This window comes from Lepidochelys olivacea (genome assembly GCF_965140295.1).
Source record: "Lepidochelys olivacea isolate rLepOli2 genome assembly, chromosome: 1".
NCBI lineage: Eukaryota > Metazoa > Chordata > Testudines > Cheloniidae > Lepidochelys > Lepidochelys olivacea.
In genome coordinates, this window is record NC_140411.1 from 213067191 (window position 1) to 213095004 (window position 27814).

General features: G+C 51.7%; 1 protein-coding gene across 1 annotated transcript; it reads left to right on the forward strand.

Annotated features, from left to right (window-relative positions):
• The first annotated feature begins 295 nt into the window (after positions 1-295).
• Positions 296-27791, forward strand: P3H3 (prolyl 3-hydroxylase 3). The gene is made up of 15 exons (XM_084617746.1): positions 296-1137; positions 1957-2109; positions 2401-2584; positions 2738-2869; positions 4116-4249; positions 4541-4630; positions 5059-5111; positions 5387-5445; positions 6286-6410; positions 6575-6670; positions 8220-8370; positions 11404-11521; positions 25450-25525; positions 26035-26175; positions 27072-27791. The coding sequence occupies exons 1-15, from the start codon at positions 712-714 to the stop codon at positions 27285-27287; spliced, it is 2154 nt and encodes a 717-aa protein (XP_084473872.1). The 5' UTR covers positions 296-711; the 3' UTR covers positions 27288-27791.
• The last annotated feature ends 23 nt before the right edge of the window (positions 27792-27814 follow it).

Sequence of the window (27814 nt, forward strand, 5' to 3'; positions counted from 1 at the left end):
AAATCCCTCAAACATCCCAGACAGAATAAAATTGAGGGGTGGCAACAGTAGGGAGCTGGCCTGATCGTCAGAGGTGCTGAGCCAACCTTTACTGCAGTCGATGGCACTGCAGACACTTGGTACCTTTGCAAATCAAGATACCAGTGTCCAGCGTAATTGCTTGGCTGCCAGCCTTTTAACCACTGCTCCAGGCAGGGGATTTGGGGGTGGGGGGTCGGAGGGAGAAAGGGGCGGTGGTTTACACACTACAGTGGGTGGGTTGGGTGAGAACGCTAAAATGTTCCCGCGGCTTGACGCCGCTCGATCCAGATTTGATTCCTGCCGGCAGGGTGTAAGGGACCAGTAGGGAGGAGGATCCCTGAAAGCAGCCACGTTTCCTGGGGTATGTGGCTCTGTGCGCGTCTGGCTATCTCCTTCTTACCATCGGCCCCTTTCTGCAGACTTCCCTCCAAGGAAGCCACGCACACGGCGCAGGCCCTGCTCCGCTGCCTTGGCTCGCCACTTGGGAAGAATTTCTATCCCCTAGCGCCTCCCTGGTCTCTCTATCCAACTTCCCCACTCCCATCCCAGCCAAACAGCATCGAGAGCGGGGCCTCCGCCTCCTTCCTCCAGCGAGCCCCGCGGTGGGGTCCCTCTGCCCCGAGCCCTTCCGTCTAGCTGCGTCTTCTCTCTCTCCGCTGCGCTCTCCCAGCCCTCTCCCCCTGCTCTGTCATGGCCTCCCTCCTCCTCCTCCTCGCCCTCTCTGCTCCGGGCACGTCCCTCTTCTCCCCAGGCTCGGGGCGGCTGCTCCCCTACGATCTGCTCTACGCCGATGGGGTCCGGGCCTACTTCGCGCGGGACTGGCCCCGGGCGGCCGAGCTGCTGCAGCGCGCCCTGCACAGCTATTCGCAGCTGCTGGAGGCGCGGCGCGGCTGCCAGAGCAGATGCAGGGAAGAGAGCGGCTTCGTGGGCCCGCCGGTCGCTCCCTCCTGGGAGACCCGCTTCTTCGACAGGGTCCTGCAGCGCGCCGAGTGCCTGGGGGAGTGCCTGGGGCGCCGGCTGGGCTCGGAGCCCTCCCTTCACAGGGCCAGCAGGGAGATCCAGGAGGACTTCGAGCAGAGGGAGCCCTACAACTACCTCCAGGTGGCCTTATTCCAGGTGAGGGGAGGGAGCAAGGTCCTATCCCCGCTGCTGATGTGGCTACACGGACATCCTCCTGCCTCCCAGCTTCCTTCCCCTGCCTGCACCCCTCTGCTGGGGAGGGACCCAGGGGGAGGGCTAGGCTTGGGGAACCTCCCTGGGAGGAACCAGAGTCCCCATGCCTCCCAGGTACAGTTAGGGTCTTCGCTCTACTTCTCCAGCCTCCAGCCCTACTGCCACTGTCAACCTTGGTTATGCATATGCATGGGTGTTAATGACTCTTGCATTTCCGCACCTGCCCCCTGTGATTTTTAGGCTACCCAGAGAAGAGACACCAATCTGACAATGGGAACAGCCTGTGTCTGGTCCACCGCCACTCATACAGCAAGCAAGATAGTGTATTGTTTGTGTGTAGATCCTCCAGAATTAGGCAATCAGCTGGGGAAAGTGAAAGAAAATCAGGAATGGGTGGGAACACCAGAGTAGAGGTTTCATCTCATCACATCTAGCAAGGGACAGCATGACACTGTTTATAATTAGGTCCTACAATAATAACTACAATGCCAGACATGGGAGATGGATGGGGCACAAAATGGGGTGGGAGGCTCAGGCAGGCAGATGGGGAAATGAGGGAGGTGTGTGGATGAGTTCGCATCTCATCATATCCAAAGGGTTCAGCATGGCACATAGTTTTTAGGCCTATTCTACAAGAACAGTTCCAATGCAAGGACAGCTAAAGGCACGTGGGAGGGGGTTGGTGGAGTGGGTTTTTTAGACATGAGAAAGGTCTGCCCAGGACATGGCAATTGCTCTCTGTGTACTGTGTTGTCTTTGCAGCTGAAGAAGCTGGATGAAGCGGTGTCAGCAGCTCACACGTTTTTCGTGGCCAATCCCCAGCACCTACAGATGCGTGAGGACATGGAGAAATATCAGCGCATGGCAGGGGTGAAGCTAGAGAGTTTCCGAGACCTGCAGGCCACACCATACTGGGTGAGATCCCCATGAAGATCTGTACACCTGGGGAACACTTCAGCAAAGCCTGCCAACTTACTCCTAGTGGTCAGGGCCCAAGATAAAGCCTGGCTTCCCCACCCCTGCTCCATCTCCCCACAGGGGTCATGGCCTGAGACCTGGGGGTTTCCATAGCCAATACAAACAGGCCCCTAGATGGCAGCGCTGCCCTCTGAGTGATCCAAAGTCCTGGGTAACCCATTACCAACTGAACAAGAAGGGTGCGGCCCAGACATTAACCAGGGGACATGGCTCTATGTTCCTTTTCAGGAGGCATACAAGACTGGGGTGCAGCTGTACAATGTGGACGAGTACCTGCAGGCTGCTGTGAAGCTGGAGGAGTCACTCGAAGAGGTACTATTGGCACTGGAGGATTGTCGAGCTCTGTGTGAGGGGCCCCAGGAGGATGGCACAGAGGAGGAGATGCAACCCGGCCTTTATGAAGCCATTGCAGGTAGTATAGAGGCACTGAGGGGTACTGTGTTGCTGGACATGTCATTCTGCCTACTCTGGACACGTGCCATCTCCCAGCATCCTGGCCTGGCAAAAGAGGGAACTGTTATACTGCTGGAGGTGCTGCCCTTCATTCCCTCTCTTTCCCTTTCAGCCCATTATACTCAGGTCCTGAAGTGCAGGCAGCACTGTGTCCTTGAAGTTGCCACCAAGCCAGGACAGGTTTCAGCCACAGATGATTTCATACCATCCCATTTGGATTTATTGCAGTTTGCTTATGATCAAGGTAAGCAGAGACACAGGCCAGCAGGTGGTGCTGTGACACTAGCAAGTGGAGAGAGAAAGTCCCTGCAGCTGCCCAGCTCTGCTGTACCCAGCTGGGGCAGTGTGATACCAGGTGGATGGTGCAAGACTAACTAAGCTCTTGATCCTTCTCCTCCAAGCCCATCCCCATTGCTCTTTTTCTCCATCACCATGAACAGCCTCACCATCCTCCCAGTCATTGAGGCCTGTAAGCCAGGGTCCGTCTTTGAATTGCCCTTCTCACTGAACCCACATGTTCAGGTCATTTTTAATCTGGCTCCTTTTCCTCAAACGACATCACTAAAATCCTGGCTTTCCTCTCTGTCCCCATGGCCAAAACTCTCGTCTCACATCCTGTCTATGGTGACCTCTTCTTCTCCAGCCCTTCCTCCTTTCAAGTCTGTTTAGAACGCTGCTGTTAAAACCACCTTCTCGGGGATCTGACCACGTCAGCCTCGCCTGGGCGTCCCTCTGCCGGCTCTTCCTGCATCTCCTCGTCAGACACAACCCCCTTGGCTTTCCCAGTAAGGCCCTTTGTGAGTTAACCCTGCCCTGGCTGGCTGATCTACTGAGATTGATCCCCATGGTCACTTTGCCAGCATTCCACCACCAGTCAGTTTCTCCCTTCAGCCCTGAGTGCTCCCACCCACACTACCCCCATGCATGGGGAAAACACCCCAGTAAAATCCAAACGGCCACTGCCTCCTCCTCCTCCAGTCCCCTGCCATGAGGCCTCTCAAACCCAGCCTGCTGATCATGGCCAGGCAGGTGACGAGCTGTGGCAGTCTCTTTCCCATCCTTCCCTTCTCCTGCTCCTGTCCTCCCCCTCCCCGCACAACCTCCTAACCTCACTGAGAAAGCTCCTTGGAGCTAGCAAACTGAGCCAGTTCTTCCCCAGGCTCACTGCTTGTCTGGTGTATCCCCATCGCCCACCCTTTGTCTGCTTCTGCCTTTAGATCTTAAGCCCGTCAGGGCAGGGAGTGTCTTCTTGTGCATCTGCAACGGCAGGCACAATGGGGCCCTGATCCTGACTGGGACCTCTGGATGCTGCCATTGTATAAAATATTTACTAATAACAATAGTTTCATAATCCCAGAACTTCAGAGATATGGGTAGGTGCCTAACGGCCATTGATCATAATAGGAGTTAAATGCATAAATACCTTTGAGGATCTGAGCCATAGTTGCAGAGCCTTATTATGCCCATCTCCTTCTCTGCCTCTGCCCCAGTTGGGAACCAGGCACTGGCTGCTGAATGTGCTGCTTCTTACTTGCTCTTCTATCCTTCGGATGAACTCATGTTGGAGAAGATGAAACGGTATTGGGTGGAGCTGGGAGAAGGAGCATCAATCACAGCTAGAGAGGTACCAGCAACACTCCTCCAATTCTGCCTTCTCTGAATCTCCTCTCACCCCCTATGGCTGGGCCAGCATTGTGGTCTCATTGGGAAGAGATGCCTCTATGTGTGGGTGTGCAGAGTCCAGGGCTGAATTAAGATGGAGACTGACTCCCACACATACAGATCATCAGGCCAGGGTCTCCCCAGGGCAGAATCACCATGCCTGTGTGGGGTTGGGATATGGATGGGGGTCTCCCCAGGGTAGGGTTGGATCCCCTTTGTGGGATGGTTGTTTGACAGTTGTGTGCATCTCCAGAACATTCAGCAGTATGTGCAGAGATCTCTGATGGAGAAGAAGCTGATTTACTATGCAGTGGAGCATCTGGGAGGAACTTTTAATGACCCTGTAAGTAGCTGCATCTTCTTTCAGAGGGCTGAGTTCTCCTTGCCCTAGTCTCAAGAGGGCAATTTATTGCTCATTAACCTGTGGAACTCACTTCAGCAAGATATTATCCTGGCACTGTAAGAGTTAGACACTGATGTGACCTCCAAGGTGAAAAGAAGATTCTCAAAGCCCAACTTTCTCCTGCTCGTGGGACCCGATGTGAGCCCCAGCTGGGGGTGAAGGAGCAGGAAGGAATTCCCATGTGGGGCATTATTGGGACTTTATGCATCCCTTTGAGCAGCGTCAGAGGCAGGGACACAGACAAGACAGGCCCAGTTGTCTGATCTGGCCTGGGCGGAAGAGGGGCACTGGACTAGGCAGGTCCATTTGTCTGATCCAGCATGGGAGTGGTTTGCTGGGTGACTGAGCCCCTGATTTTGTTTCTTTAGGACCCTTGGACCCCTGATGAGCTGATTCCTGGAAGTCTGAAGCAGAAACACAGGTAAGAGCCAAACCAGCCTACTTGGACTGAGTTGAAGGCGTGCTGAGTATGGGAGTGATGATGTCTGGAAGGGAAAGGAGTGAACTAGCAGAGATGGGGGTGCATTACTAGTGTTCTACAGGAAGTCTGACTAAATGATCACAATGGTCCCTTCTGGCCTTGGAATCTATGACTGTGACTCTGACTTATTGCTGAGTGTCTGACTGAGGAGGGAGCTAGGGACTATATCTCTGGATACTGACAGCCCCTGTCTATGTCTCTCCCTTGCTCCCAAGTGAGAATCAGAAGAAGCAGAGGCTGGAGAATCTGGATGTGGGAGAGCAGGAGCAGAGGGGTGAGTAAAAGAGCCTAGAATGGGAGACAGAGACCACTGAAAGGCAGGGCTAAATACTGCCCCAGCCTCTACTGTTCCAGGCTCAATGATTTTAATGCCAGTGTGGATGCAGACTTACTTCCCAACAGTGCACAGGTTGCCTGGCAAAATCTTCAAGTATACACTGCTTCCGGGAACTGTGGGGTAGGAGCCTCGAGGGCATTGCAGCTGGAACAACTTGGCACAATGCGAATGTAGATGTAGAGCAAACCTGCCATGATTCTGCACAGCTAGTGTGGACCTGTTGAATCGTTTGGGCTTAAGCCATGTCAATCCAACAGGCTCAGTTACAGATGGATCAGTTCTGCAATGGGGAGAGAAGAGGCGATAGAGGCTTTGCTAAGCTTGGAAATACATTACTACATTGTTACTGGGTGGGTGCTGTAAGCTGCCCAGCACAGACTCCTGTATTCCCAGCTCCTGCAGGGCTCAGTCTGGGCCAGGCCTGGCTCCCGAGGATGCTCTGTGGTAACATACAGGAGACCTTGCCCCGGCTTGGGCATTTTTATAATTTCTCCTGTCCGGAGATCAGATATGGGGCTTAAAGGGGGCTGATAACTCTGAAACAAGGCCCCCCCTCCCTCCCCGACCCTGAAAACTACTAACAGCAATCAGTAATACAGTGTTTCTACGGGTAAGAGGTGGGTACAAGATCTGAGAGTGAAAAAGGGGGGTGATTTGTTTTGCCAGATTTTGTTCCTTTCGGTGTAGTCTAGGGATCTTATTGGATTCTCAGCTGCTTCTGCAGATCCAGGCAGAACCCACAAGGAGGCTGAGCCCTTTCTCCCTCCCCCTGCCCAGGTCCATTCACTTTTGAGGGCATCACCGTCACTGTGGATTCTCACCAGCTGAATGGATCCCAGCGGGTCGTCTTTGACAGAGTCCTGACTGATTCCGAATGTAAGGACATTCTCCGTCTGGCAAAGGTGAGGACAGGAACCTACAGGGGCACTTTGACACAAGGGAGGTGGGGGGCGGGGGAGAGCCTTCACTGGCCCGTGCTACCATCCTCAGCAGAGATGCTGTAACATCAGGGTGGAGGGAAGAAGCAGGGACACCAGGTTTGAAACTACCTTCCAATCTATTTCAGGCAGCTGGCAGCACGGAAGATGGTTACCGGGGCAGACAGTCCCCTCACACCCCCCATGAGAGATTTGAAGGGTTAACAGTGTTAAAGGCTTTGCAGGTAAATGGCTCAGTGTTATACCAATAAAATAAAAACCAGCAGGATCTTATTAAAGGGGAAAAGGCAAAATACCACATTTATTGTGAATACAGAAAGAATCATAGTAAGCAGTTAGTTATAGTTGTAACATTCCATTCAATCTCATATTTATTCACACATTCATTCATACAAACACAAACACACACACACACACAGGTTCTGCAAGGTTGTTATGATAGTTACCAGCCTTAGAGTTGCTCATGCCAAGCCACTGGCCAGGTGGCCTGGACATGAGGAGGGAGCAGGGCCTTGTCAGATGCTCATCTGATGCTCCTGGAAGTTGGTTTGCAGAATCAGACCCCCAAGTTCTCACTTTTTAGAGTCTATTTTTATAGGAATTTCTTCCTATGCCAGTCTATGGGAATTGCTTCATCATGCTGTTGCTGAATCAGTCAGCAGATAGCACATTCCTGACGGCTCCAAGATGTTATCTTGTTCTTTGGTTCTCCCATTCCTGAGGCTGTTGGGTGGATTCCAGTCTGCCCTCCAGGGGGTCCTCTGGTTATTTCCACTTGACGCCTTCTTCAGCCGATGGACACTGGATTCTTAGGCTGGCACCTCCCTGATCATTCAGTTATTATCTACACCAAGCATCCATCCGCATACATCCTCTATCTCTATTTTAATCACAATTGTTAATACAACAAAAGGGTGGGGAGTCTCTGGGTGCTGTTTCTGTTGTTAGAGTATTGCTTTGAGTCTCTCTCTCTCTGTGTATTGCTTTGAGAACAGACTCTGTCTTAGAATGTACTAACACAATTAGCAGCTTGCAAGTTTCACACACAGAGGGAGAGAAACAGTACCAAAAACCAAGAGACCTCTTAATTAGTAATACCCTGGAATTTAAACTCTGGGGAATCAAACTCATTTGTGATTTTAATACAGAACTTCTTTAATATGATCCAACATCAGTGCCTCAGCATGTGTTAGGGTCCCATCCCATGGGCGTAGCTTGTCTCAGGGAGTTCCTGGGGCTCCAGCTGCTTGCTCGCTTGCCTGTTGGTGGTGAGGGTTCACAGGAGTGTTCTTCTCTCTCTGGCCCATGTCCATGGACTGTCTTGCAGGCCTGCTCTCTTGTATGTGGGGGTGAGGGGTTCCCAGGGCAAATTTCTCTCACATGTATGCTCCCCTCCCACGGGCTCGTTTGGGGCGTCTCTCTCGGTCTCGTTACCCTCACAGTCAGGCTGTTTCACACAGGCACAGGCTGTGTGTTTCTATCCTGCTTCTCAGGGGGCTGTCTCAGGGGTTTTGTTTCCTCTGTCGTTTCCCAGAGTGCTTCTTTCCCTCTGGCACCCAGGAGGGTGTTTTTCATGGAGGTGATATTTCTCATGGCTTTTTTCTCTCCTGCAAGTGTACAATCACAGGATTTTCACACTCATATCCTTGCTTATGCATGTGTATGAACACAGGATTTCTCACAGGCATGCTGCTCCCTTGCACACACATGTTGTTTCTCACAGATGTGTTCTTTACGCTTGAGGTTTCTCACAAGCTTGTTTTTACCTTCCAGCTGGCACAGGATGGGACCGTGAACTGGAGAGATGCCAAACTGCTCCTGCATGCCAGCGAGAAATCCCGGAAAATCATAGAGTCCTATTTCACCCCTGGGAAAAGGCTCCATTTCTCATTCACACACCTCGTGTGCCGCACGGCTGTAGAGGGTAAAGAAAGGCTCCATGTCTAGTTGGCAGCCGGTATGAAGCAGAGTGCCCCAAGGGTCGGTTCTGGGGCCAGTTTTGTTCAATATCTTTGTTAATGGTCTGGAAGACGGCGTGGATTGCACCCTCAGCAAGTTTGCAGATGACACTAAACTGGGAGGAGTGGTAGATATGCTGGAGGGTAGGGATGGGATACAGAGGGACCTAGACAAATTGGAGGATTGGGCCAAAAGAAATCTGATGAGGTTCAATAAGGACAAGTGCAGAGTCCTGCACTTAGGATGAAAGAATCCCAGGCACCGCTACAGACTAGGGACCAAGTGGCTAGGCAGCAGTTCTGCAGATAAGGACCTAGGGGTTACACTGGACAAGAAGCTAGATATGAGTCAACAGTGTGCCCTTCTTGCTAAGAAGGCTAACGGCATTTTGGGCTGTATAAGTAGGAGTATTCCCAGCAGATCAAGGGACGTGATCATTCCCCTCTATTTAGCAATGGTAAGGCCTCATCTGAGTACTGTGTCCAGTTTTGGGCCCCACACTACAAGAAGGACGTGGAAAAATTGGAAAGAGTCCAGCAGAGGGCAACAAAAATTATTAGGGGGCTGGAGCACATGACTTATCAGGAGAGGTTGAGGGAACTGGGATTATTTAGTCTGCAGAAGAGAAGAATGAGGGGGGATTTGATAGCTGCTTTCAACTACCTGAAAGGGGGTTCTAGAACCATCCTCTTTGGAACCCCCTTTCAGGTAGTTGAAAGCAGCTATCAAATCCCCCCTCATTCTTCTCTTCTGCAGACTAAATAAACCCAGTTCCCTCAGCCTCTCCTCATAAGTCATGTGTTCCAGTCCCCTAATCATTTTTGTTGCCCTCTGCTGGGCGCTTTCCAATTTTTCCACATCCTTCTTATAGTGTGGGGCCCAAAACTGGACACAGTACTCCAGATGAAGCCTCACCAATGTCGAATAGAGGGGAACGATCACGTCCCTCGATCTGCTGGCAATGCCCCTATGTAATGGTTCGGATTCACCCGGCAGCGTCTCCTGCTGCTTGTCTGCGGGAATTAGCGTGTCAGCCTCTGGAGCGCCCTCTGCTGTCTGGTGATCCTTCTTACCACTGGGCCTGGTCCCTCCCACGGCCCGGTGCCTCCTCCCACTGGGGTGCTGCCCCCTGGCAGTAATCCCCAACAATCCCTGAGGGTCTTCCCTCCCCGGGGAACCCCCACCCACTACCCCCACCTCGCCTCAGTCTTGGCTACTGCCAGTCATCGCTTAGCCCCTCTCCCCAGGGCAGACTGCCACTCATCACCGGCAAGGGGGGTGGGACCTGCTACCTCTGTCTACCCGTGGGCAACCCCCTTGCAAACCCAGTACCTAACAGGCCCTAATCTAGGCCTCGCAGCCTGGGGGTTTCCAGGCCGGAGCTTCCCTGGCCTTTCCCTCTCAGCTCTGCTCCAATCTAGGTACTCCCTCAGGTCCCTGGAGCCAGGCCCTTCTCTCTCTGAATGCAGAGAGAGACTAGCTAAGCTTCAGCCTAGCAGCCCCTTTATAGACCCAGCTGCAGCCATTTCCCCAATCAGCCTAGCTTTTCTGGCCCTGAGCCCTGGCTGTCTCCCAGGGCTGGCTTTTAAGCCCCACAGGGCAAGAGCGGGTGACCACCCCACTACACCCTACTTAAACAGCCCAAAATGCCGTTAGCCTTCTTGGTAAGAAGGGCATACTGTTGACTCATATCCAGCTTCTCATCCACTGTAACCCCTAGGTCCTTTTCTGCAGACCTGCTGCCTAGCTATTCGGTCCCTAGTCTGTAGCGGTGCATGGGATTCTTCCATCTTAAGTGCAGGACTCTGCACTTGTCCTTGTTGAACCTCCTCAGATTTCTTTTGGCCCAATCCTCTAATTTGTCCAGGGCCCTCTGTATCCTATCCCTACCCTCCAGTGTATCTACCTCTCCTCCCAGTTTAGTGTCATCTGCAAACTTGCTGAGGGTGCAATCCACGCCATCCTCCAGATCATTAATGAAGATATTGAACAAAACCGGCCCCAGGACCGACCCTTGGGGCATTCTACTTGATACTGGCTGCCAACTAGACATGGAGCCATTGATCACTACCCATTGAGCCCGACGATCTAGACTGCTTTCTATCCAACTTATAGTCCATTCATCCAGCCCATACTTCTTTAACTTGCTGGCAAGAATACTGTGGGAAACCATATCAAAGGCTTTGCTAAAGTCAAGGAATAACACGTCCACTGGTTTCCCCTCATCCACAGAGCCAGTTATCTCATCATAGAAGGCAATTAGACTAGTCAGGTATGACTTGCCCTTGGTGAATCCATGCTGACTGTTCCTGATCACTTTCCTCTCCTCTAAGTGCTTCAGAATTGAATCCTTGAGGACCTGCTCCATGATTTTTCCAGGGACTGAGGTGAGGCCGACTGGCCTATAGTTCCCCGGATCCTCCTTCCCTTTTTTAAAGATGGGCACTACATTAGCCTTTATCCAGTTGTCCAGGACCTCCCCCGATGGTCATGAGTTTTCAAAGATAATGGCCAATGGCTCTGCAATCACATCCGCCAACTCCTTTAGCACTCTCAGATGCAGCGGATCCGGCCCCATGGACTTGTGCTCATCCAGCTTTTCTAAATAGTCCCTAACCACTTCTTTCTCCACAGAGTCCTGGTCACCTCCTCCCCATGCTGTGCTGCCCAGTGCAGTAGTCTGGGAGCTGACCTTGTCTGTGAAGAGAGGGGGTTGGACTAGATGACCTCCTGAGGTCCCTCCCAACCCTTGTAGTCTATGATTCTATGAAAGCCCAATCCTAGCCATATTCCCCCTAGAGAATCCCCTCCCCTTACGTTCAGGGGATGTCCCTGCTCACCCCAAATCCCAGCTGTGTCCCTTCCCTTCACACTCAGAGTCTCCATGCTCCTGCTCACCTCTAATCCCAGCTGTGTCCCCTCCCCTCACACTCAGGGTGCCCTTTGCCTGCTGTATCCTCCTAAGGTGTGAATGTTCCCCTGCAATGTCCTGTTTTAGGGGACCAGGATGATCGCATGGATCTCAGTCACCCAGTTCATGCTGATAACTGTCTCTTGGATCCTGAGGGGAAAGAATGCTGGAGAGAACCACCTGCCTACGTGTACAGGGACTACAGGTAAGACTAGAGGGAACCCCAGAGCTGAGAGTGTCAGGGGTGAGAATATCTCCCCAGCTCCAGAGAGCACTGTCACTGCAGGGTGAGAGGGACCCCTGAGTTACATAGGTACAGAGGGATTGCTGGACTGGAGCAGACCTGACATCTGGTCCCTTCTGGCCTTGGAATCTATGAATCTGTCTAGTTCAGTGTCCTGTCTGTGACTGTAGCCAGGACCAACTTCTTCAGAGGAAAGAGCAGAATACCCCATAGGCAGATGTGGGATAATCTGCCCCCCATGTTAGGTCTCACCCTGGTCTCTAATTGTTAGGGATTGATGTAAACCCTGAAGCATGAGGTTTAACATCCCTTCTAAAATGTTTGTGGTCATTAACTATGACAACTCTGGGTAGCCTTGTTATCCATAGGAATTTCCAGTCTCTTTCTGAATCTTGCTAAGTGCATGGCCTCAGCAACTTTCTGGGGCAGTGATTTCCACAGTGTAATCCCAAATTGGGCAGGAAAGCATTTCCTCTGTAGTTCTGAATTTCCCACCTTTCAGTGTCATTGAGTGTCCCTGTGATGGTCAGTGCTTGCTGGAAGCATTGCCCAATGGTTACTGGGCCATGCTCTCCTTACTGTGGAGAGGGGTTGGTAGGGGAGCCCTGGCCCTCCACTCCATCGGGCAGGGCTGTCCCTACCTATGGTGGTGCCCTGTGCAGCCCGAGCACCTGCACACACCTCCCACGGGGGGAGTGGCTGCTTCACTGCAGGGCCAGGCCCTCCATGGGGGGAAGGGGCTGCGCTCAAGGGCTGCAGGGCCATCGGGGCAGGAGCTCTGGGGTGCAGCAGCAGGGAAGCTCCTGGATGCCCAGGACTGTGCAGGGGATTAGTGGGGGATCTGGCACCGGCAGCAGGAGTCAGGCCCACCCCCCCACACTCAGTGGTGGCAGTGGGAAGCAGAGCAACCCAGCCCCAGCCCGCTCCGCTCTCCCAGCTCCCAGCCCTGTTACTTGGGGTAGGGGGCTTGGAGGAGGGGTCAGGGCCGCCCCTGCACTCTCCAGCAGCAGGAAGCGGAGCAACCTGGCTGGGAGCTGGTGGAGTGGAGCGGGCTGGGGCCGGGTCACTCTGCTTCCCACTGCTGTCGCTGGTGAGTCCTGGGGCGGGCCTGAACCCTTCTGCCGGCTCCAGTACCCCTAATAATCCCGTGGGCCTTGTCGCTTGGGAGAGGGAGCTTGGGGGAAGGGGTGGGGTGGGGGTGGAAAGCAGTGGGGTGGAGCGGAACAGGGGCGGAGCCTTGGAGGAAGGGGTCGAATGGGGGCAGGGCGGGGGTGGAGCAGGGGGGCTGGCTGGGGGATGGGGCTGGCCACTGGAGCCAGTGCCCCATACGAAGCATGCAACTGCCATGGGCACCATGAAATTTGGTGCCCCAAATTATGTGGTGCCCTACGCAGCTGCGTATTCTGTGTATGCCTAAGGACGGCCCTGCCATCAGGCTCCAACCCAGAACTATGGAAAGGTTACCACAAATCCAGCACCTTAAGGCTGCCCTCCCAAGGCCACTTCCTACCACCCACTGTATAGTCCAAGTTTTGCAGACTGCTGTGAGCAGGTAACAGAGAAAGGTACTAACAGCACCTTCAGTCTGCCTGGGCCCAGCAGTTATGCTCCTCTTTTCCAGAGGAAGGTGTGATGGGATCCCTGGGGTGCAGCCTGGGACCATGGGACCGCTATGCCCCCTTAATTCTCTCCAGCTTGGGCTGTCTCTCATGCCTTGCTAGTGACCAGCAGCAACCCCTCCAGGTGCTGAGATCACTCAGCACAACCGGATGTGGAGCCCCACACACAGCTAGATTGCATGAGTGCTCCCAGAGCCACTCATGAATCATGCAGAGAAAGGCCTCAGAGCCAAATCCCCCCAGCTCCCAGCACTGTACTCCAGGAATACACCGTCTTGCACTGCTCAAGATGGGCAGTGTAAATATATTAATTGGTTCACCACTTCAAGAATGGAAAGAGGACATACACCAGCCTTTGTAAAACATGAGCAGATGTGCCCCACACTTCATACAGACTCACTGGTAAAGATAAACAATTAAACAAATGTATTGATTATAAAAGGTCGATTTTAAGTGATATTAAGTAATAGGCAAAAAGAGTTAGTTACCAAAAGAAATAAAATATAAGCACACAGTCTAAACTCTCAACCCTATTAGACTGGGCAGCAACCAAATTATGCAGTTTTTCTCACCCCACTGGATATTACAGTCCTTAATATACAGTTCTTTAAACCTGGGCCAATCTCCTGTGTTGGAGTCTTGTATTCTTCTCAGTGTCTTGGTTGCTTGCAACATAGGTGGGGGCAGGAGAAGGGCCCAGTATGTGTCCACACTGTCTGTTTTGTACCCTCAGTCCATGTGCTTGGGGAGCACAAGTCCAGGCATGTCTGAAGGGGATTACTGAATCTCTCCAAGAGAGGTTGAGCAATTCCCCTGGTGTGGTCCCATGCAGGCGAGTCATTGCATTGTAGCTCCCTTGCTGGACAATGGTTGTTGATGGGTTGTTTGATACCCCGCCTGGGCATTGGTTACTTTTCTTACTGTTGCCTCTGGGGAGCATGCTTTAGTGACCACCATACAACACAATTCTCATAACTTCATATGCATTAATGATACACGTATATGGATAGAGAAATGACTTTCAGCTGATCATAACCTTTCCCCTGATACCTTACAAGGCATGCTTCATATGTAAGATCACGATTATATGAAAATGAGGACAATGGGGGTTACAGTATGCTCCCCCAAGGTATAGAACAGTGGTTCTTAACCTGGGGTGCACACACCCCCTGGGGGTGCAAGATGTCCTTTCTGCGGTGCGAGACATGCCAGATTTGTTTAGAAGGTAAGTCATCGAAAACACAAATTAAGCACAGGCACGTAAGTACAACTACTTTGTTTCATCAAACCTATGTATTTATTAACATTATATGTGTTTTAATGATTACTGTAATATACAAACAAAAAACATATCTAGGTTTAAAAAACTGACCTACTTCAACGATTTTTGATAAGGGGTGCGAGAACATATTTTGATTTTTGATAAGAGGTGCGAGAACATATTTTGAGAACCAAAGGGGTGCAGGCTGCAGTAAAGGTTAAGAACCACTGGTATAAAATGTCACAGAAGGCTCCTGTAGCACCCCTTCTCAGGGGCTCCCAAGGTAGGTCCTTCCCCCTGCTTGGTCAGCCCCCTTCTAAGCTGTCTGCCTTCCTTTTAAGTTCCCTCCTCCATCTGGAGCATGCTCTGCAGGTGCACCAGCGTGGGGTCATTTGGGCCCAGAGTTGCTCTTGAAACTGAAGCAGTTATACACCCCATCACACACCCTCCCCCTCAAGTTTGGTGCTGGGGTGCTCCCTGGTGGTTCTCATTCTTCCCCTGCCCATGAAAAAAAATCTTCATTCTTATGGTCCCACCCTCTCAGTGAAGTACTTGAAAATGATAGGGCTGCAGCAAAGGTTCCTCCGCATGATCATTCGGTTGATATCCTTCACTGAGTTCAGCCAGAGAAGAGGAGCATGATCTGTCACTAAAAGGATTCCCCAACAGATAGTATCATAATGCGTCTACAGCCCGTTTCGTAGCCAGAGCTTCCTTCTCGATGATGGAGTAGAATATTTTTCAATGAAACAGCTTCTGGCTGAGGTATAGGATGGGGTGTTCTCCTCTGTCAACGCCTACGAAAATACTGCTCCAAGACCTGCATCTGTCTGCAAAGTGAATCACCTGGAAAAGTCCAGGAGTGAAAGCACTGGTTCTTGGCTTAGCTGTTCTTTCAGCTTAAATGCCTTGTCGCAGGCTTCAGACCATCAAATTTTCTTAGGGCTCACGTACTTTATCAGGTCTATCCAGGGGTCGGCAATGGTGGCAAACCCTGGTACAAAGTGTCTGTAGTATCCAGCAAGGCCCAGGAAGTGACGCACCTGCTTTTTTGTGGTTGATATGGGCCATTGCTCTAAGGCTTGTACTTTACCCACTAGTGGCTTCAGATGCCCACCTCTTGGCTGGCAGTCTGTACTTGGCCAGGTTGGCCGTTAGCCCTGCCTCTTTGAGGGATTGCAGTATCGTGGTGAGGTGTCTTCAGTGATCATTCCAGTCGTAACTATAAATGATGATGTCGTCGATGTACGCCTGTGTCATCAAAGTACATGGTCCATCAGTTGTTGGAAGGTGGCCGTGGCTCTATGAAGGCTGAAGGGCATGATCTGAAATTGGTAGAGACCAAACGGTGTATAGAATGCTGTCTTCTCTCGTGCTACGGTTGTCAGAAGTATCTGCCAATAACCCTTCATAGGGTCAAGAGTGGATATGTACTTGGCAGCCCCAGGCCTGTCTAGCAACTTTTCTACTCTAGGCATAGGGTATACATTGAACTTCAGTATATCATTTACTCTCTGGAAATTGATGCAGAATCTGGTTGACAAGTCAGATTGCAGCACCAGTGCAAGGGGGCTCCTCAACCACCCCTGAGTTTAACATGGCCTGTAGTTCCTGGGGAACCATCTCCCACATCTTCTGTGGCAGGGATTGGAGGCTCTCTCGGACCTTTTTTCCTTGTTGAGTGTCCATGTGGTGTGTAGGCCAGGTGGGTGCATCCTGGCAGTGCTGAGAAGACTGCGGGAAAGCTTCCATTAGTCATAGTAACTATTATTTTTGTTCAGGCTGTAGTTCTTCACTGTGGATACCAATCCAGCATTGCGGCCCAAGGATGCCTGTGGGCTGAACTCGGGTGGAGCTGGTGCTATGAGGAGGCCGGCCTTCCTGTTCCCGCCAGGCCATTAGCAGGTTCACATGATGAATCTGCATTCCTTTTCTCTTCCCTGGCTGGTGAATATCATAATTGACCATCCCTGCCTTCCTTACCACTTTAGATGGATCTTACTGCCTGGCCAGTAGCTTTACACGTTGGTTCTATCAAAACATCTCTATTCATCACCCTGTCATCCTGACCTTATCTTTAGGAGGGGTCACTATGTCCCTGGATCATTTTTAGGGAGACTGTTTATACGTTAACTTGGTATCGGGGTATTCTGGAACGATCCTTCTGGAATGTGTTTATGCAATTGTCCTGTATCTAGCACTTCTTCCAGTGTTTGTGTTTTTGCAATACTAGCCCTGTTCTTGCCACATTCAGTGAACTTGGAAGTAGGCATGTTTTGTAATGGGGCCTGACTTTAGTTCAGGCCTTACGCCTTATACCAGGGACCCTTATACAAGGCCTCATGTCTCAGGCTCTCTATTCCTACTACGTTTCCCTTTCAGGGGTTTGTTACCTCATAATTTTTTGACCTCCTGGAAGAATTCCCAGTCCCTGCCTAAAATCACTGGGTAGACTAATGTATGGGCCACACCTGCCCATAATTTTCCTGTGTGGCTTCCTACTGTGAGTTGTACCTCCCTCGTGGAATATGTCAGATATCGCTGTGCACGCACTGGAGAGAGATGGTTTCCCCTGGGTTATCTCTGAGTCTTGCTAATTGCTCTGTGATCAGTGTGTGACTGCACCACAAGTCTGTTAGGGCCGGCATTTCTACTCCATTGATCCATAGAGAGTCTAACATCTTGGCTGGGCCTCTTTCTGTAGCCCGGGTGACTGCTGGCAATGCCTACCCATAGGAGCACTCCATGAAGGGGCAGTCGTGGCTGAAATAAACTCATTGTCTGCATGAGAAGCAACTCCTGGGCTGAGGGGATTTTTCCACCCCTGGCCTGCTCTGGGGAAAGTTGGATGCCTGTGCAGGGGCCTTTCTTCAGGACTGGGCTCCCCCCCCGTTTCCTCCCCTTGGGGCCAGGCTTACAGGTTTTGTCATAATGCTGCTTGCCTGTTGGGGAGGACTTGACATTTGGTTCCCTGGAGGGTGCCTCCATGGCAGGCACTGTGGTCTGCAGTCACTGACCCCCTGGGATGAGCATTTTCTGTCTTGGATGTTCCCGCCATCAGGCCTGCAGCCGGTAAATAATTTTCGGACAGCCTGATGACTTCAGTCAAGTTTCACAACAGCCACTTTGACGCCTCAGCTGGGAGAATCTGCATAAACTGTTCCAGAGCCACTTGTTTGGTCACCTGTTCCCCAGTCTGCTTTTCAGGCTGGAGCCACTGCTACCAATGTTCCTTAAAGACTCTGTGGCACTGCCCAGAGCAGGGCCCCCTGGGGAAATCTTTCCTGGTGAAGGTGCTATCAGTGGGTTTCTACCATAACAAAGGTATCCAAAATGGCCTCCTTGATGTAGGCATAGTCCTGGGAATCAGTGGCATCAAGCTTCTGGTATGCAAATTGAGCCGTCCTGGTAAGATTTGGTGCCAGTAAAACAGCCCAGTGTTCAGCTGGTCATCGAGCTGCTGTGGCAACCCTCTCAAAAGTGACTAGGAGAGCTTCAGGGTCATAGCTTAGCCCAATCTTCATGAGTTTGACTGGGGTGTTCATATTGACAAATTGGAGGATTGGGCCAAAAGAAATCTGATGAGGTTCAATAAGGATAAGTGCAGGGTCCTGCACTTAGGACGGAAGAACCCAATGCACAGCTACAGACTAGGGACCGAATGGCTAGGCAGCAGTTCTGCAGAAAAGGACCTAGGGGTGACAGTGGACGAGAAGCTGGATATGAGTCAGCAGTGTGCCCTTGTTGCCAAGAAGGCCAATGGCATTTTGGGATGTATAAGTAGGGGCATAGCGAGCAGATCGAGGGACGTGATTGTTCCCCTCTATTCGACATTGGTGAGGCCTCATCTGGAGTACTGTGTCCAGTTTTGGGCCCCACACTACAAGAAGGATGTGGATAAATTGGAGAGAGTCCAGTGAAGGGCAACAAAAATGATTAGGGGTCTGGAACACATGAGTTATGAGGAGAGGCTGAGGGAACTGGGATTGTTTAGTCTGCAGAAGAGAAGAATGAGGGGGGATTTGATAGCTGCTTTCAACTACCTGAGAGGTGGTTCCAGAGAGGATGGTTCTAGACTATTCTCAGTGGTAGAAGAGGACAGGACAAGGAGTAATGGTCTCAAGTTGCAGTGAGGGAGGTTTAGGTTGGATATTAGGAAAAACCTTTTCACTAGGAGGGTGGTGAAACACTGGAATGCACTACATAGGGAGGTGGTAGAATCTCCTTCCTTAGAAGTTTTTAAGGTCAGGCTTGACAAAGCCCTGGCTGGGATGGCTTAGTTGGGGATTGGTCCTGCTTTGAGCAGGGGGTTGGACTAGATGACCTCCTGAGGTCCCTTCCAACCCTGATATTCTATGATTCTATGATATCATGGTGAGGCTCAAGGTCCCAGCAACTAGATTCACACTTATCGTAGAATCATAGAAAATTAGGGTTGGAAGAGACCTCAGGAGGTCATCTATCCAACCCCCTGCTCAAAGCAGGACCAACCCCAACTAAATCATCCCAGCCAGGGCTTTGTCAAGCTGAGCCTTAAAAACCTCTAAGAGTGGAGATTCCACAACCTCCCTAGGTAACCCATTCCAGTGCTTCACCACCCTCCTAGTGAAATAGTTTTTCCTAATATGCAATCTAGACCTCCCCCACCACAACTTGAGCCATTGCTCTTTGGTTGGTCATCTGCCACCACTGAGAACAGCCTAGCTCCATCGTCTTTGGAACCCTCCTTCAGGTAGTTGAAGGCTACTATCAAATCCCCCCTCACTCTTCTCTTCCACAGACTAAATAAGCCCAGAGCCCTCAACCTCTCCTCATAAGTCTTGCGCCCCAGCCCTCTAATAATTTTCATTGCCCTTCACTGGACTCTCTCCAATTTGTCCACATCCTTTCTGTAGTAAGGGGCCTAAAACTGGACACAATATTCCAGATGTAGCCAGTGCTGAATAGACGGGAATAATCACGTCCCTCAATCTGCTGGCAATACTCCTATTTATACAGCCCAATATGTGGTTAGCTTTCTTGGCAACAAGGGCATACTGTTGACTTATATCCATCTTCTCGTCCACTGTAATCCCCAGGTCCTTTTCTGCAGAATTGCTGCTTAGCCAGTCGGTCCCCAGCCTGTAGCCGTGCATGGCATTCTTCTGTCCTAAGTGCAGGATTCTGCACTTGTCCTTGTTGAATCTCATCAGATTTCTTTTAGCCCAATCCTCCAGTTTTTTTGGTCACTCTGGACCCTATCCCTACCCTCCAACATATCTACCTCTCCCCCCAGTTTAGTGTCATCTACGAACTTGCTGAGGGTGCAGTCCATGCCATCATTCAGATCATTAATGAAGATGTTGAACAAAACCGGCCCCAGGACAGACACCTGAATCCAGGGCCGTCCCTAGCTATTTTGGTGCCCTACGCAGCCCACCCCCCGTGGGGGGGCTGTGTGGGGCCCCAGGCCTCCACAGGGGACTGTGTGGGGCCCCGCCCCAGGCCTCCGTGGGCGGGAGCAGGGGTGGGGGGCTGGCCCCAGGCCTCCGTGGGGGATTGGGGGGGAAGGGGGTTGGCCACTTCCTGTGGGAAGTGGAGTGACCCGGCCCCAGCCTGCTCTGCTCCCCTGGCTCCCAGGCTTGGGGGGAGGGGGGAACAGCCCCCCAGCACTCGCTGGCTGCGCAGGTGGGAGCCAGAGGAGCGGAGCAGGCTGGGGCCAGGTTGCTCTACTTATCAGTGAGTGCAGGACCGACCACTTGTGGAATGGGGGCGGGGCTGAGGTGGGGAAGAGAGGGGGAAGAGGCGGGGCTAGGGCACAGCAGGGTCGGGGGCCCTGGGGAAGAGGCGTGGCAGGGGCTGGAGCAGCATGCAAATTTCCTGGTGCCCTATGCAGCTGCGTACTTTGCGTATGGGTAAAGACAGCCCTGCCTGGATCACTCCACTGGATACTGGCTGCCAACTAGACATCGAGCTGTTGATCACTACCTGTTGAGCCTGACGATCTAGCCAACTTTCTACCCACCTTATAGTCCATTTATCCAATCCATACTTTTTTAACTTGCTGGCAAGAATACTGTGGGAGACCTTATCAAAAGCTTTACTAAAGTCAAGATATATCACATCCACCGCTTTTCCCATATCCACAGAGCCAGTTATCTCATCATATAGGACAATCAGATTGGTCAGGCATGACTTGCCCTCGGTGAATTCATGTTGACTGTTCCTGATCACCTTCCTCTCCTTCAACTGCTTCAGAATGGATTCCTTGAGGACCTGCTCCATGATTTTTCCAGAGACTGAGTAGTTCCCTGGATTCTCCTTCTTCCTTTTTTTAAAGATGGGCACTATATTTGCCTTTTACAATTGTCCAGGACCTCCCCTGATCGCCACAAGTTTTCAAAGATAATGGCCAGTGGCTCTGCAATCACATCAGCCAACTCCTTCAGCACCCTCGGATGCATTAGATCTGGCCCCATGGACCTGTGCATGTCCAGCTTTTCTAAACAGTCCTTAACCTGTTCTTTCACCACTGAGGGCTGCTCACCTCCTCCCCATACTGTGCTGCCCAGTGCAGCAGTCTGGTAGCTGACCTTTTCTGTGAAGACCGAGGCAAAAAAAGCATTGACTACTTCAGCTTTTTCCACATCATCTGTTACTAGGTTGCCTCCCCCATTCAGTAAGTGTCTCACACTTTCCCTGACCTTCTTCTTGTTGCTTACATACCTGTAGAAACCCTTCTTGTTACCCTCACACTCCTTGCTAGATCCAACTCCAATTGTGCTTTGGCCTTCCCGATTACACCCCGTCTGCTCAAGCAATAATTTTACACTCCTCCCTAGTCATCTGTCCATGTTTCCATTTCTTGCAAGCTTCCTTTTTGTGTTTACGGAAGATTTCTCTGCTAAGCCAAGCTGGTCATCTGACATATTTGCTATTCTTTCTGCACATCAGGATGGTTTGTTCCTATGCCCTCAATAAGGCTTCTTTAAAATACAGCCAGCTCTCCTGGACTCCTTTCCTCCTCATATTAGCCTCCCAGGGGATCCTGCCCATCAGTTCCCTGAGGGAGTCAAAGTCTGCTTTTCTGAAGTCCAGGGTCCGTATTCTGCTGCTCTCCTTTCTTCCTTTAGTCAGGATCCTGAACTCGACCATCTCATGGTCACCGCTGCCCACGTTGCCACGCAGTTCCCAGTGGGGTTGTAAAATGGCTGCCACCTGTTGAACCAAATGTTGTTGCTGTTCTTGCTGTTATGTAACCAGCTCCCAGATGAGCTGATGTTGCTGGTGTTGTTGTTGGGCTCATAGGTGCCAACTCCGTGGGTTCTCCAGGGCTGGAGCACCCCTGGAAAAAAATTAGTGGGAGCTTAGCATCCACGGGCAACCAAGTGTCCCTCCCCCACCCCACAATTCCTCCCACCCACCTGTGGGCCCACCAGTCAGCACCTCCCCCTCCCTCCCAGTGCCTGCCACCTGCTGCGATCAGCTGTTTTGCGGCATGCAGGAGGCTCTGGGAGGGATGGGGAGGAGTGAGGATGGAGCATTCTGGGGGGAGGGGGTCGAACTGGGTGGGAAGAGGTCAGGGTTTGGGGGAAGGGGTTGGATGGGGGTGGAGCCTGGGGTTGAGCATCACCCGGGCTCGGAGGAAGCTGGCACCTATGCTTGGGCTGCTTGCTCTTGTTGTTGGGTAGCCATTTGCTGGAACAGCTAGTTGTACTGCTACTGTTGTTGGGCCACCCACTGTTGTTGGCTGTCATCAACCACAACAATTTGTTGATGTCCATTTTTATCCCCAGGGTCTTACAACTGACCTGGAACAAATGCCCACATTTTTCACCAAGTTTATACAATAACTCCTCACTTAATGTCCTCCCGGTTAACGTTGTTTCAGAGTTACATCGCTGCTCAATTAGGGAACATGCTTGTTTAAAGTTGTGCAATGCTCCCTTATAACGTCGTTTGGTTGCCTGCTCTGTCCACTGCTTGTAAGATTTTGTGGAAGAGCAGCAAATTTATAAGGGAGCATTGCACAAGTTCCTCTTCTCCGCCTTCTCCCCATCCCTCCCAGCGCTTCCGCCACCACCAAACAGCTGTTTGGCAGCACTTAGGACTTTCTGGGAGGGAGGGGGAGGAGTGAGGAAGCACTGCGTCTCCACCCCTCCCCCCTCCCAGAAAATCCTAAGCAGCGCCAAACAGGTGTTTGGCAGCAGGGAAGTGCTCGAAGGGAGGGGGAAGAGCAGGGAAGCACTGCATCTCCGCTCCTCCTCCTCCCTCCCAGAAAGTCCTAAGCACGAAGCGCTGGGAGGGAGGGGAAGGAGTGGGGAAGCGCCACGTCTCCACTCCTTCCCCCTCCCTCCCAGAAAGTCCTAAGCACCGCCAAACAGCTGTTTGGCGGCACTTAGGACTTTTGGGGGATGGGGGAAGAAGCGGGGATGCAGTGTGCTCTGGAGAGGAGGTGGAGTTGGGGTGGGAAGAGGTTGGCCTGGAGTGAAGCAGGGACAGGAAGAGGCATCCCCTGGCAAAGTTGGCACCTATTCTTCTCCAGGTAAGCTGCCACTGCTGCTGCGAAGGTGCTTCCTAGCGTCCTTGTCTGCAGCAGGCTGTGCCTGTGTAGAGTAAGCCAGGGGCACTTCCCAACCACAGTATTGTACAGTATATAATGCCTTTTATTTGCCAAAAAAAAATTTCCTTGGAATGGGTAACCCCCCACATTTACATTAAATCTTATGGGAAAATTGGATTACTTTAACATCGTTTCACTTAAAGTTGCATTTTTCAGGAACATAACTAGAATGTTAAGTGAGGAGTTACTGTATACACCATCACTGTCCCCTTGTTCTTGTGTTCCAAGAAGGGGAGAACAAAAGTTTTTGATGTCTCTTCACTAGACCAATCACTATTGAATCAACTTTCATAATGTTCCTTTGAGGGGGTGAACTAGGCCCTGAGGCCCCCTGCTGGAGGCCTCGCAGCCCTGCCACACCCTGCCCTAAAAAAAGAGCAATAGGGAGGACCTCCAAGCTGACTAGAGTGGCTGCATGGGATGCAGCCAATCAAGAAAGGGGCTGCAGGGAGCTGCCAATGAGGGCCCAACAGACTTGTATAAAAGGAGCTGCAGGGCCATAATGAGTTCAGTCTGCTTGCAGGGACTAGGGGAGCAAGAGGTGCTCCTAGCTGGCTGCAGGGGCCAAAGCAGGTAGTTACTGGCAGGAACCAGGATAGCTTCTGGTTGGCTGCTGGGACTCAACTAAGATGGGCTACAGGAAAGTGGCCCAGGGAAACATAGAGCAGCAATTAGTAAAGGGATGCAGTACAAGGCTGCTATACTTAAAGAGTCCTTGGGTTGGGACCACCCACTGTGGGGAATTGGCTATGCCCTAAGGAAGGGAATTAGAACTGTGGCACCCCGGGGAAGGGGACTGCACTACTGGGACTGACTCAGCAGGGAGCTGTGGTCAGAGAACTGAGTCCAGGAAGGCTGGGGTCACTGGGGACTCAAGTAGAGGCAAGGAGTCCCCAGGGAAGAAGCCCTCAGGATGCTGCTCTGTTCCAGAGTAGGAGCCTTTCAACCTGGCTGGACCGACCTAGGGCACCATGATGGGCCCTGTTGGGCTGGTTAAAGACTGAGCCTGGGGAGGGCTGTAGAGGACACACCCAACTGAGGATACTGTGATGGACCCTGTGGAACTGTTTTAGAAGACTGAGCCCAGAGAGGGCTGCAGGACACTGGGGACATTTGGAGTGTGTACCCCAGAAGGGGTGGGTTTGTTTCACACATGGACAGTGTGACTTGGCCAGAGGGCTGAGTCACCGAAGACCCGGCTGACAAGTGCAGTGGCCGACGAGGCACTGTGAGCACAAGAAATTGAGGGGGGGAAAAGTGCAGGCACACACATACTCGACCGGGGGCACTAGCAAGAGGTGAGTGCACCCCATCCCAGTCCCTTCTTATTCCCACCCTTTTCTAAGGCAACTCTCCCAAGTGATTCCAGTCTGTTCAGTCTCTCTTCATGCAATGGTATTTCCAAGCCCTTGATCATGCTCATTGATCTTCTCTGAACTACTCTAGTTCTGCAGTATCCTTTGGCGATGGGGTGATCAGTGCTGAGTATCCAGTTGAGGACACACTAGTGATGTATATAAAGGCATTATGGTATTCTCCATATTATTACCGTTCTTTATGCATCCTAGCATCTTGGTTGCTTTTTTGACCACAGCTCCTCATTGAGGAAAGGTCATCACTCAGCTGTCTATAGTGACATCCTGACTTTCCTGAGCTGATACAGTAAATTTAAAACCATACAAGGTGTACAAATCATTTAATTATTTTCCTTCACTGTGTGTTGCTTTGCATTCATCAGTACTGAATTTCATTTGCTACCATGTTGCTCATTCCCCTAGCGTGTTTGTCTCTCTGACCCAAATAATGCTGTGTCATCTGCAGATTTTGCTTTCTCGTTGCTTACCCAGGGCCCTTTCCAGATCATTAATAAATATATTAAGCCTAGTACAGACCCTTGAGGCCCCTGCTCTTAATCCTTAGGCAGGATGAAAACTGACCATTTATTCCTACTCTTTATTTTCTGTACTGGAGCCAATTTTTTGCTCCATTATAACACTGCCTCTCATCCTGTGACTTTACTACTTCAGTAGCTTCTTATGTGGAACCTTATCAAAGCTTTTTGAAAGTCTAAATAAATTATGTCCATTGATTCTCCGTTATGTTTTACTGACACATTCAAAGACTTCTAAGAGATCAGTGAGATAAAATTTTCCTTTGTAGAATCCATGCAGGCTGTAGCCCATCAGATCATGAACTTCTAGGAGTTTTCTTATTGTTTTTAATTATTGTTGCAACCAGTTTGCCTTGGCACAGCCATAAAGCTCACTTGGCTGTAATTCCATGATCACCCCAGGAGCCTTTTTGGAGAGTGGGAGGTTTGAGCCCAGCAGGGAGCCCCTCGCCAGGTCAGGAGACTTGGGGAATGACAGTTCTCCACTATCCAGCTGCTGTCTCCTCCTTTCCACAGTGGGATCCTCTACCTCAATGATGACTTCCATGGTGGGGACCTGTTCTTCACTGAACTGGATGCAGTGACCATTACGGTAAGTCTGAGCCTGGCCCGGGGTAGGAGGGTGGCTGAAGGGATGGGAGTTAACCTTGAAGGCAGATGCTGGGGAGGGGGAGCCAGTTGTGTGCTAGGCCCCTCCAAAATAATCCAGCCCAGGCAAGTCAGCAGATTCAAATTGGGGCAGCCAAAGGCAAATTTAGGAAAATCTCAGGACAGGGGAGAAGTTAACACCTTCCTGGCTGCTGTGTCCCATCCTCTGACAGCCTCTGTGTATCTGTCTTTCTGTTTCTGTCCCAAACGTGCTTTTCTTTCTTCCTTTTCCTCTTTCTCGCCCTTTCTACCCCTCCCTGCTGCCCATTTTGTCCATGGGCAGCTTTTGGTTGAAGTCAGAGTCCCTGTCAAAGCCCACTTCCTTAATGCTACAGGAGCCGTACCCCAGTTCAGCCTCCCAGGTGAATTGCTGATGCGGGAAGAGCCATTCATAGAGCTAGGGGTGTAGCCTGTGAGACCCCTGGCTTTATCACTTCCTCCTCTCTGTGGCAGGCTCAGGTGCACCCCAAATGTGGGAGGCTGGTGGCCTTCAACTCTGGAGGGGAGAATCCTCATGGTGTGTGGGCAGTGACCCGTGGGAGGCGCTGTGCCATTGCCCTCTGGTACACCCTCTCTCCGGAACATGCAGAGCAGGTAATGCCGCCTCTTGGGTAGTCAGGGGCCCATGGAGGGAGTACCCTGGGAGGATTGCACCAGGACAGGGCCAGGTCCCATGGTGGAGAACGGCTTGTGAGTACATCCCTCCTCCAGAGCAGGGCCTAGTAATGGGAGCAGTGTGTGAGGGCTCCCACCAGGGCTGGGTGAGGCTCCACTGGGGAGAGCAGTTGAGAGGGATTGCCCTATCAAGCCCAGTAGGAATCCCAGGGGAGGGAGCAGCAGGACAGGCCAGTACCTCTCCTCCCCCACCCCCACCCCCCCAAGACCCAGCCTTGGAAGATGTAGGGGGAGTTGAAGAGCCTCCCCCCCCTCCAGCCTGGGAAGGGGGAGGGGGACCCTGCTGCAGCCCCAGGCCTAGAAGGGGGAGTGAAGAACCCCAGGAGGAGCACAGGTGAGGCTGCGGGGACTGAACTGATGGGGGCTAAGGAGGCAGAACCGAGTGCAGTGGGGGGACAGTGTTAATTGCTGAGAGGAGATGGGCCGATGTGTGGGTGAGTTCCTGCAGCAGGGGATAAAACCCATTCCATGTGGGGGAGTGGGCAGCATGGCTTGTGACACACGCACACAGGGATGGGGAGGCAGAGACCGAAAAAACACAATATAATAGATATTTTAAAAATCTTATGATTGGGGTTTTTGTGAGGTTGGGTTTTTCTTGTGTGTGCAAATCTCATGATTTTTAAGGGTCTGACTCATGGATTTTTTTATCTCTTGAGGGTGGCAACACTGTGTGAGTCCTGCAGGATAGGGCTGGGACCCTACTGGGGAGAACAGTGTACCTGGTTCCATTGCAGGGATGTGTGCTGAGGGGCAGGGTGGAGACCCCAACTGGAAAGGGGCTGTACCAAACTCCTCTCCTCCTCTGGTTGCAGGAGCGGATGGAGGCTGAGGACCTGATGAGACAGGGGGACATGGAGCAGGAATCATCACACACAGATGTCGAGGAGCATATGAGGGCTGACCACAGTGGGGCTTCACCAGAGCCCCCTACGCCCAAGGGAAGAGCCAGATCCACAAGCCGGAGACGTACGTCAGGCTCAGAGTCTGGGCAGCAACCCCAGAAGCTGCGAGCCAGGGATGAGTTCTGAGCAAGGCGTGACAGCAGGAGGCAGGGCCACACGCTGGCCTGGTAGCTTCGGGACATGGGGTGGAGGTGTTTAGGGCAATTTATTAGTTCACTTGCCCCCAAAATGGGGAGGGATGCAGCTTGCTTCTCAGTGACATCAGATCATGTCAAACAAAATGATTGCATCATGAGGAGAACAGGAAGTGCCCTGGTGCCCAGATTCATATTCACTCCCTTGACCTGAGAATTATTTTGTCACTTAGAACTAACAAGCTAGGCTCCCCACATTTCTTTCTTCCAATAGAACCATCCATATTTGTATAGAAGCAAAGCAGGAGAAAGTTCTTGGGACCTTTTTGGGTGGGGGATTTTCTTACTCTTCAGCGATTGGGTGAGAATGAGAGAAGCATCTGGAATTCCCAGGCCAACCACCTGCCATCTCCTTCCCCCTAGACTAGAGTCCCAAGGTTGAGAAGGAGAGTCAGGGGTGTGACTGCAGGAAATAAAGGACGAATGAACAACCAGAGACTGAGAGGAGTTGTGGGCCTA

Coding starts and splice junctions, on each gene's coding strand:
- P3H3 (XM_084617746.1), top strand. CDS start 712: ATGGCCTCCCTCCTCCTCCTCCTCGCCCTCTCTGCTCCGGGCACGTCC. Junction 5,112..5,386: donor AGTCTGAAGCAGAAACACAG/GTAAGAGCCAAA, acceptor CTTGCTCCCAAG/TGAGAATCAGAAGAAGCAGA. Junction 25,526..26,034: donor TGGATGCAGTGACCATTACG/GTAAGTCTGAGC, acceptor TCTCTGTGGCAG/GCTCAGGTGCACCCCAAATG.